At 48.6% G+C, this 11,078-nt stretch overlaps 1 protein-coding gene across 1 annotated transcript in view; it reads right to left on the bottom strand.

The window, feature by feature from the left end:
- Positions 1–636: 636 nt before the first annotated feature.
- The window catches only part of ULK1 (unc-51 like autophagy activating kinase 1), a gene marked incomplete at its 5' end in the record, with an annotated part of 77,453 nt that continues 67,011 nt past the window's right edge, over positions 637–11,078 (bottom strand). The window contains 6 exons of the mRNA XM_029961220.1: positions 637–3,629; positions 5,539–5,674; positions 5,891–6,048; positions 7,537–7,655; positions 7,790–7,968; positions 10,572–10,759. Coding sequence (XP_029817080.1) covers positions 3,574–3,629; positions 5,539–5,674; positions 5,891–6,048; positions 7,537–7,655; positions 7,790–7,968; positions 10,572–10,759 — 836 coding nt within the window. The remainder of the gene's footprint in view (positions 3,630–5,538; positions 5,675–5,890; positions 6,049–7,536; positions 7,656–7,789; positions 7,969–10,571; positions 10,760–11,078) is intronic.

Below are 11,078 nucleotides of genomic sequence, written 5' to 3'. Positions count from 1 at the left end.
CACCCCAAACCCACACTCCATTCTCACCCTTCACATGGCCATCAAACACCCCTGTGTCCAGAGTGCTCTGCACAGGGGTGGGAAATAATAAATATTACTGAGAAAGCAACACCCAGAAAGGTGCTTTCCAAATTCAAAGGCTTGCACCTTCAGGCAAGGTGGATTTTCTGCCTCAAGCCTTCACCTGCTGTGAAAAGGGGGCAACAGCCCTTCCTCTGCCCGAAAAGTCAAGGCTGGGAGAACCAAACACATTAAAGACCTCGCCCAGATATTGCACTAACTGGAAATATAAAGTACTGAAAACAGGCCACTAACAATTTCAAATCAATTTTATTTTCTTAAACTGGTGTTGTACAATTTAAAGCCAAAAAAAAAAAAAAAAAGTCACACAAAACACAAATAAAAAATGTTGACAAAGTATCAAGCATTACCTTAGAAAGAACATCATCATACGCTCTCACAAACCTGAAGGTACGTGTTTTATTAGACTGAGGTTTCTTGAAATCTATTAAAGACGCCAGACACAAACGCTGCAACAGCAACAAAGCCATGACAATAGCAGGTGGACTACACTAGCAACTTCAACAATGGTTGGGGGTTGGTTTTTGGGGTGTTTTCTTTCTCTTTTTTTTTTTCTTTTTTTTGCATACCTTATTGTCTACAAAGCAATAAATATTTTTCACCTAAAAAGTTGGTTTCACGCTACATGCACTTAGATAAAAAAGAAAGTCACTAAAGTGATGGCAAAATAAATCACCTGTTGGATTTGTTTTTCTGTTTTTCTTTTTCTTTTTTTTTTTTTTATCTCCCCTATTTTGGGGGTTATTTTGTGTGGGTTTTTTGTCTTTTTTTTTGTTGTTTGTTTGTTTTGTGTTTTTTTTTTTAATTCAAGCACAGTGGCTAAGTTTCAAGTATTGAGAGAAAACATATATATACACGTTTGTGTTTGTGTGTGTATCTCTACCCATGCACACACATACACACACACAGCCTTGTATGTATATACACAAACACATACATATATATTGGTTGTAGGTCTGTAAACCACAATTTTTTTTTTTTTTGGAGCAATATATACTTGTATACATTGAATGTGGACAATTTTTTGATACATTCAAGTAATTAAGTACAGCTGGAAGGTTAGTGCTGAGCTTGCCACACACACACACGCGGGTCACTGGGGCACGGCAGGGACGTGGATCCCGGGATGTGCCTCTCCCTGGCAGGGAGCCCCTGGGGGCTTTGCCAGGAGGGTCTGGGGTGTGCAGCAGGAGTTGGTATTGCAGAGTCAGTCCTGGCTTGGCGCTGCCTCCCGGTGCTCCCGCCTGCAGCGCAGCCCTTTGCAGATCTGGCCAAAGCCTTTCAGCAGCAGTCTGGGTCTCCTTGGCGTTTCTGTCCACAGGCTGGGGAGGGTTGATTGGTTGGTTGGTTTTGTCTTGTCTTCTTTCCTTTCTCTTTTTTTTTCCCAGGCACAAGCACAAACGGCCACAGAAGCAGCAGACTGTGGACGTACGGGGTCACAGCGGCCAAATACTGAAGCATTTGTGAAAGCTACACTTAAAACCTCCCTGGTCGGGGCAATTGGAAATATTTTTAAAAATTTCTTTCTTGGCATTTCTGCTCTGTGAACAGAAACACCCGTGTTGCAATTGGAAATACTTTAAAATTTCTTTACTGGCATTTCTGCTCTGCGAACAGAAACACCCCGTGTTGCCAAACACGGCGCCAGCTCCAAAACCAATGAAGTTGCTCCTGAAACCCTTGCAAAGTATCACAATGAACGTGCCAACATGGAGAGGGGGAAAAAAAAAGCAACGAGGACCTAACCACTGTGTGCAAAAATATGTTTTAGATCCCCAAAAACTAAGCCTGAGGTTTCGAGTTGCTTTCGAAGATACTTTTTCTGCCCAGCTCTAACAAAATACTGCCACGACTCAGGTCTGACACACTCATGCTCTCACAGACAGATGGGAGGCAGGCAGCTCTCCTCTCACACACATGCTCACAGCACCCGAAGCCTCAACTCGAGCCACTCACACCCACAGTCTCAATTTGGCTGCAGAGTCTCCTTGAAAGAAATGCTGAACATAAAACTGAACGCTACAAGATTTCTTTATAAAAAAAAAACCCCAACAACAACAACGAAGCAGCAAATAAAACTTCTTAAAAAAACGCATTTCCAAGTGTAAGTGTGTGGGATCTTAACGCCTGTTCTTCAGCTCTTAAAAAGCACGGAGCTTTGTATCGACTGTCCTTAAAAGAACATTTAAATAAAAAACAAAACAAATCTTGGTACTGCCAGACTGCAAGTCAGCTTTGCCTGGTGAGGAGGAGGAACAGCACAGGCTCTGCAGTGCTCTTTGCCTCACACTCACGAGATACAGTACAGTTAAATACGTACAGTTACACACAAACCATATCAATATCAATATATATTCACTCTCAGGAATACATATTAATATACGCACACACGTAGTGCAATAAAACAACCAGGAAGCAAGGAAAGGAATAAAAAGAACAGCATTCCTAACAGTCGTGATGTTCCTGGGTTGTTGTGTGATGCAAAGTCAACTTCTCCAAGTTCCCATAGTGTGTAAAGTGCTCCTTTGATTCACAAAGCTAGTGTTTTCAGTCTGGGGGGGCTCCAGGAAGGGGTTATTGAGCCAACAGCTGAAAGCAGGACAGCGCCAGTGCTTCCTCCTGGTAGGGACGAGCTCAACAGCCAGGAGTCTTTCACATTGATCCCACTGGGCTTGGGGACCAAGGCAGGAACGGAGTCATTTTGGCTTCTTAAGAACACAGGAGCGTCGCGCTGTCTGTCGTGCACAGTCCCTTTCCCTGTGTCGGTCGCCCATCCAGGCAGGCAGAGGTGGAGCCCACACAGCAGCCACGGGATTTGCTTCCCAGCAGCAGCAGCACGTCCTCTGCCTCGCTCAGCAAGTCTGTGGAGGTGGGAGCTCCTTCGGCGACGCTCAGGCGAGAGGAGCCGACTCCGTCCTCTCTGCCATGCAGGAAGCACTCCAAGGCATGAACACAATGAGAAGGGACAAAGGAGAGAGTGGAGGGGAGCCTCCGTTGCCAGGAAGCTTGAAGATGCCTGGCTCTCAGCTGGGAAGGGGGAAGTACACAAACTGGCCTTTATTTCTGAATGACACCCTCCAACATTAACTGAAGCCAGCAGTTTCAGCACATCCATTGCCTGCAATGGACACAGCACTGGAATACCCTGTTCTTAAGCAAGAGGGGTAGGCAGCAGTCTTATCCTTCAACATGCTGGGAAGAAGCAGACTTCTATCTTTCATCCCCTCTGACAACGAGGGAGACCTTCCCACATTGGCCATGTCTTCACCCAGGCCCTCGGGCAGGGAATTATTTGTGCTTGCTGCCGCCACACGTCCCCACAAAGGAATCCGAGTCTGTGGAACAACTTCCCAAAACGTCCAAATACAAAACAGTGAGCAGTTCATCCTCCAGGTCTCCTACTGCCACAGTTCGTTTCCCAGCACAGCAGCAGGCTGTTGGGAACAAAGCAATCAGCTGGGGCGAGGTGTGTGAGGAACAACACCACTGAAATCAGGCACAGAACCCCGACAGCAGCGCCGACAGCCTGCGCTCGATGCACAGCTTACCTGGGGGCAAGAAACAACAGCAATGAACTTCTCATCTTTCTTGCAAAATAAAGACCACCAAGCCATGCTGGAGATTGAACAAAAACTAAAAAACAAGCAGCAGAATTTCAGCAAATCTAAGCAGCACTTTGGGAATCGTTACCAGGTACTGATTAGGCCAGTGAAGAGCTGGCCACAAACATCCTGCTGGGAAGGGACAGGTCGAAGCGTTGAACAGCCAAGAGATCCAGCAGTGAAAGCTGGGAGGCAGCAGCTCTGACAGAGGTACCAAGATGTTATAAAGAACCACCATCTGCCAGGAACAATTTATTTACTTCCAGTTATTGGAGCGGTTTTTGCCAGCAGGCAACATGACTCAGGGTCTCCAATGCCATTTGCCAAGGCTTACACTGAGAGATGGGTTCTCATCATCTGAGCCCAAGACTCTTTCAGGAGCTAAATGTTTGGTGGAATTCATGCCTCTCACAGGAACACTTGCTGTGTTTCTAGGTTCATCATTTTATGTTTCAGAAATATGTAATCATATACCTGAGATCTAAAATGAAATGCACACCTACTTCTGCCTACCAGAGAACAGTTCAATGAGGAAGCTGGAACATGGCAAAACAGGTAATATCAGGATAGTAAGTGGTAAAACAGGGAATATCAGGATAACAAGTGGGAAAAGAAATCTATTAGATGCATTAACGGTATCTCTGGATCAAAAGATGGGATTTAGGTCTGGTAAGAAACAGTACAATAGAAACTATCTAGTATTCCCTATTCACTTCCCCTCCAGTACCACACACCACCTGCCCATTTCCCTTTGCTCTCCTTCAGTGAGCCTCATGTCAGCTGTGGAAGTTGGTGATAATTAACAGACTGATTGCCTGTGAGCCAGAAGTCTCTCCTCTCATTACCCATCCCAGTGCTCTGCCTCCACGGACGGCTCCAGCGCCCTGGACCAGGCCCGAGGCAGGGCAGCAGAGGGGAGGGACACAAGGGCTGCCAGCTGTGGCCTCCCCCTGCAGCCACAGGGACACCACTGGGGCTGCTGCAGGTGGGCTGGGATGGCTGTGGTGGAGCAGAGCCCAGGCTGAGCCAAGCTGCTCCCACAGACAATCCCGGCTATCCCTGTCCCCTGTGCCTGCCTCCCACAGGGACAGATGACAGAGGTGATTAAACCCCAGCCATAAGGGCAGGGAAAGTGTGCTCAGAGCAGCGAGGTGAGTCCTTTCCCCTGCACATGGAGTGCAGTGCTGTGGAGCCTGGGGCAGTGCAGAGTAACCCCCCTCAGGACACAGGGAGAGCGGGAGAGACGAGACAGCTCGGAGCAGCCGCCTCCAGGGAGGGGAAGCCCAACGGGAGCACACAGGTAAGAGCTCAGCTTTCACTGCTACAGCACTTGCTGATGAGAAAAATACGTGTCTGCTGCTTTCTCAGCCAGGCCTGGGGAACCAGGCAGGAGAGCAGCCCTGACTCAAAGATGTGCTGGAAGGAGCCCTGGCTGTGCCGACCGGACATCCCTGCCCGGCAGCCGCTAAAGCTTCACGTTCCCAAGGGCTCTGTGCAATCAGAAGGGTGGTTCCAGCTGGGAACCAAACCCAGGCCCCTGCTGGTGCCAAACCACTTCCTTCAGCGAGTTCTTTCACACATCAAAAGTTCCAACAAAGCACTGGCAATCGTTCTGCATGGGAAGCTCCCAAAATAGGGCTCAGAACAGGGACCTGCACTTGTAACAGTTTTCCTGCTGGAAAAGCAGGAAGCCAGGCTACAAGGAGCTGTAACAAGCCAAGAGATCTCTGCTATGTCCACCAAGATGCAGCCAAAGAAAAAAAAAGGATGCTGGCAACTAAAATGTCTGATCCATGCAGCTAAAAAAACCCACATGTTCTAGTTGGAGGAAAAAAAAAAGTAATTGAGCACTCACATTTACTGATGTTTTCTATGTCTCCCTGTTCAGTGATGATGTTCAGGAGCCCCTCCATCAGCAGCAGAGCCTTGTGGTACCTCTGTGCACAGTCCTCTCTGTGGTGGAACATCTCATCCAGGGCTGCAGACTGCACCTGCAGGCAACAACCCAGCAGCAAGAGGTTACTCCCAGAGCACACCCAGCTTTCCCAGTATGGTCCCTCAGCTGGGAGAACACCCCCCCTTGCCCAGCCTCCAGAGGCTGCACACAGCATCACGAGGGAAACCCCCTGCAAAGGCCACCAGCAGGATCCATAATGCCCAACAGTGGTCCATGCTGACCCTGTCCCCAGGCATGGTGTGGTTTGTACCATTTGCACAGCGTAGCTGAAGATGAGCTTCTCTGCAGTGATGCTGTTGATCCGATCCATGAGCTTCTGTTTGTCCAAGAAGAACCTCTGGAGTCTCACGTTGAGGCAGTGGCAGGATGATACACTGGATTTATAAAGCTCATTCAGCTTCTTCACAACTAGAGCAAAGGAAAGAAATGCTTTAGGCACTACTTCCAGCTCTCCCTGTGCCTCCCCATCTCCACATGCAGGACCTCAAGCGATTAACTGAGAGACAACAGGGTTATGTTAAAGCCAAGAGACTGGCAGGAAAGTCCTGCACCAAGAGGGTCCTTTCCCTTTCCTCTGTCACCTTCACCAGTTCCAAGCCTGCACATGGCAACACCTACACACGTCTGGTTCACCTGAGGCCAGGTCTATTTTTGTTTCCTTCAGCTGTCACAAGGCAGGGAACAGTTTGCACCACCCAGGATGTCTCACACACCACCAGAAGCCGCAGATACGGAGCTTCTGCTACTTGATGGGTGATGACACGCTGTGAGGGAGTACGTGACTCCCATGTGGGAGCAGTGTGGATGAGCAGCACTGACTAAGCAAGGGAATCTCTCTTGGGACTCTGCTGTCCCAGAAAGAAAAAACATGGATGCCTGAGAAATGCCACCTCCTCCCCCTGAACCACGGCAGCTAGTGGTTATGGAACAGAGAATCAGGAATCAAATATGATTCTGAGGGATTAAATAACAATCCAAAACAGCAAGTGGTGCCACAGGCTGAGTCTCCCTGGCTGCATGGCATGATCTACACAGAGTACTGAACACAAACTCCCACCAACATCTGATGAGTACTAACTCCTACACTGCACATTTGCTAATCCCCACGCTGCATGAAACAAGACAAGCCAGCCTTGCCCAATTCCTACACACTGAAGGGCAAATTACACTACACATCTAGAAGCTGCAATCTGCTCTGAAAAGGAGTGATTTATTTGGGTTATGACAACCTTCCTGTTAGTCTGAACTTGTGGAAGATGTGCAGCTAAACCTGGTGTATCTTCCTCCACACTGCTTGCTACAACATATGTGTGCTTATCATATGTGGCTGGTGGGTCAAGTACTTCAAGTGCTTCAAAAAGCTCCCTCAGGAACATTACAGTGGGAGTTTTAAAATTATTTTTTCTAATCACCAAATCACAGCCAGCTCTCACCAGAGCCAGTCAGATGCAAATTTAAGGCTGTAACACCAGCAAAGAAGTGACTCTGGCATTACCAGTACTTCACTTCCTGTGTTTTTGTTTCACTTGAAAAATCATCACTGCCAGGACAGGTCTTAATTTGCCAAGTAAGCACTTCCTAGGACATGCACTGTGTAATTAAGCTGGGCTTACGTCAGGTACAAATAAGCACCTGAGATAGAGATATGAGGAATCAGATAAGATACATCCCCCCCTCACTAATTAGTGCTGAAGATTCTCACAGGGGCATGACAAGAGCTCTGAGACAGAAAGAGAGGAACATTCTCAGCATGAATAAAGAAGATCTGAGTGTGCCAAGGGACAATCACAAATGACCCCCCATACCAGCGGGGGGTTCACGCTCCCTCCACTCCCTCCACCCCTCTGTGATGCTTCCATTCCAGGTGAGTTGCACTGTGAGCCCAGGGCCCCTTACCTTGCTTGACAGTGGAGGAGAGGCACAGCTTGCCAGCTTTGATCTGCTCTATGGCCATCTGCAGCCCCGAGGACAGGAGCTCTGCCACTTTCAGGTACAGCACGAGCTGCTCTGCATAGCTGCAAAGGAAGCACACTGCAATGCAGACAGGTGGCTGGGACAGCAGTCAGTGTCCCCAGGCACTGCTGCTGCCTAAGGATATGTGGGGAGGGAGGGAGTGACAGAGGAGCTGGGCAGCTCTGCCCGTCCTTACCTCCACTCCCGGCTCAGGAGGCTGATCTGGTCGGCCACCACGCTCTCCTGGAGCTGGTACTCAGAGGTCACTGAGGTGCCCATCTCACTGGAGCTGCCCTTCAGGGCTGCAATCTCCATCACGTAGTGCACAAAGGCCAGGGTGAAGCGGAGGCTGCGCAGGATGTCCGTGTGCTCCTGCTGTTGAAGGGATGCCGAGGTGGGGGTTAGAGGGAAAGCTGGCATGCCAGGGAGGGCTGCCCACCTGAGCTGTGCCAGCAACTCACCCCAGCTTACAGACACAACACCTGACCCCCCAAACCCTGCTTACACCTCTGCTTTGGGCAGGGACAGCCAAACTCAGCCTCGAGCCTGTACCCGCACCAGCTCCTATTCCACAGTAACAGCAGCAAGCAACAGCCCCAGGCCAGAAATTTCTGGGCAGCTCCCTGGAGAAACTGGTGAGACTTACTCTAAAATTACAAGCCAGGAAGGGGGAGAGACCATCTGCACCATGGGCCCAGCTCTTGTTCCCACCACAGCAATGCCAGTGTGGATTTCATGAGAGGACAACCTCTTACGCCACAGAAAACTGCAACCAAGGTGTCTCCCACCCTACATCCCAGCCCTCACTCTGCCCTGGCCTTTATACCCTCCCAGTTCAGCACAGTGAGTCCTGGGTGAGGTCCTCTGAGGAGACAGCAAGGGCAACCTTTTATCTGCAGCTCCTGTCCAGCCAGTGAGGGAAGTGTTCACACCAAGTGCTATGGTCATTTCAGAGCAGTTTTTCCTCAGCTATTACAGATCAAAGGGGATTATCCCATTTCTGGGAAGCTGCATTGCTTAAGTCACTGCAAACATTTCTGGGAAGTTAGCATTTGTGGAAAAATGGAATGCTTGTGGGTCTGCAAAGTGAACTGCTGCCTGGATCAGATGCAACTCCGTTGTTAGTCCTCTCTGTTGAGAAGTGGGTAACCTGCTTGAGCTTCAGAGATTCACTGGCTTAGTTCTCTCAAAGGGGGCTGGTAAGGATGTTTCCTACATGAATTTATCAGTTCTAAGAGTTTTAGTTTTTCATTTACTGGCTCAGGGACTTGGCTGCTAAGGCAGCTTTGACTATCTGAGTTATGAATCTCTCCTCCCACTGACTTGCTACCTGGACAGTCCAGTATGGTAAGGAAGTGTTATCTCCATCTTCCTCTATTTTCTTTAAAAGCACAGGAGGAACTTGGAGATTAAGTAATTACCAAGTCATACAAGAAGTTTGTGGCAGAGCAGGAAACTGCTGAGATCCTGCAGGTCTCAGCCTCCTATCTCTAACCATCACACAGTCCTTCCTCTCTGCCTACAGAGGCAGCTTCTGGTAACTATGCTGGCACTCATGGCCTCATTTGGCATCACGAGTCTTCCCTTACAATAAAGAGTAGCCATCTCTTTATTGTGTTTTAAACTAAATCCCAGCCTTCAATTTGCCTTGTCTGCACCTAATGAAACTTTTACAAAAGATGAAAGAACCACCCATCTAAATGCAAAAGCTCTGCTTGAGACAAACAGGGGCACTTAAATAGTAAGACTTCAGTGCCCTGAAAGATCAGCAGAAATCAGAAAACCTGCCAGGTTTGCATTCTGGCCAACTCCACAGAGCACAAGAGGGTCTTGAAATCTGCTGTGAAGGCTTTGTGACATGCAAAAGGATTACTGTGCTCAGCAGAAATGTCAACTGAAGCCAAATGACTCACTGCAGACATAGAAGCTGCTATTCCAAGATCAAGTTGACACTTCCTTAGGACACTTCTCTTCAGACCAGTGTCCAAAGTGGTGGCAGCTGGAAGGGCCCCAAACTTCTGGGACCTCACAAAGGTAGGATGTTCAGTTAAATTTGTGAACACATCACTGCTGGAAGCTTTAGCCCTGTGGCTTTACAGGTAATGAAGCAAACAAATGCAATTCGATGCATAATTGACAGAAAAAAATGAGCTAAATAAAATCTGAAGTAGAAGAGCAAACCCACATCCTTCAAACAATGTGTGCATATCTCTGTGGGCATCTAGAAGTTTTCAGCAACACCAGCAAGTGTCAGACACAAAGAGCCTTCCCCAGTCCCAGACAGCCCAAGGAGGTATCACAAGCAGAGCCCAAAGCGTGAGTGAATCTGCCTCCCACCTCCTCTGCAAATGGGCAGCCTGACCTACATTTCAAATATATCTCAGCTATAACAGCATTTGCTCTGCTTCAGCCTGCAGAGAAGGGAAGCCTGGCAGCCTTTCAGCTCCACAATCTGGTTCAGCTGTTCTGGTGCAGAACACGGTGTTCCCCTCGCCCCCATTAGGAACAGAAATGTCAGGTTTACTTTGTTTTCAGATCCTTTCAGCAGAGACCATATCACTGCCTGACTTCCCAAGTGCACCAGGAGGGCTCCTGATACACTAAGCTACTCATGTTCTCAGGTCAGCTATTACTGATGTTGAGCCTTTAAAAAGGAAAAGGCTCAAAGCAGGCAGGTTTCCTTCAGAGCACATCAGATAACCGATGCTTCTGACCTGCAATTTCAGCTTTGGAAATGGTGAATTTTAACCCCAGCCATGGGCTGTCTCATAGAGCAAACAGTTTGGTAGCAGGCTCAAAAGCCTCTGTGCTAAATATGCCCAGGGCTTTCTGAGCACTGCACTGCCCTTGCTCTCTGGAAGCCAGTTTACTCCACCTTTGGGGGCAAACTCTTCGGCTGTAAACATGGAGTTGTCTGGATTTGCTTTGCTTTTATTCCCCTGTCCCTTGCCCCTAACCAGCCCCTGGGATATACCCACCTCCATGAGCGTCTCTTCAGGCAACTCTGGTGCCTCAAATGTCACAGCCCCTTCCAGGTTGGCGGTGATGGGATCGGCAAACGCGAACCGGAGGCTCGAGGGACCTTCCAGAGCCTCCCCAGCAGCTCCCACTGCCAAGTGCCTGCCGCTGAAGGAGCCTCCAGAACTGAGGGAGCTGGAAGACCCCACTGAGAAGAAAAACAGACAAAGGAATTACTGAAGGTATTAACAGCCGGCCAGGTAGGTATTCCTCACCCAGGAGAGAGAGGACAAGTCTGTAGGATTCAGGATCCTGGATCTCATAGGAGCCAGCAAGAGGTACTTTGGGGGAAGATGCAAGGACTCTGGATGCAGGATAACCACTCCCCACCATAAGCTCCTTAGTGACTCAGCAGACCAGCTTACAAGCTCAAGTAGATTTAAAGCACCTTCCAGAATGACGGTCATTTATGGAGACAATTCAGAAGAACTTTTTTTATTCTCTTTTTGTTTAAACCCTTTCCGAAT

The sequence above is a fragment of the Manacus vitellinus genome, unplaced genomic scaffold (assembly GCF_001715985.3).
Source record: "Manacus vitellinus isolate BGI_N305 unplaced genomic scaffold, ASM171598v3 scaffold_31_pilon, whole genome shotgun sequence".
Taxonomy (NCBI): domain Eukaryota; kingdom Metazoa; phylum Chordata; class Aves; order Passeriformes; family Pipridae; genus Manacus; species Manacus vitellinus.
The sequence above is the reverse complement of the archived record's forward strand: the minus strand, read 5'-3'. Positions and strand labels throughout refer to the sequence as shown.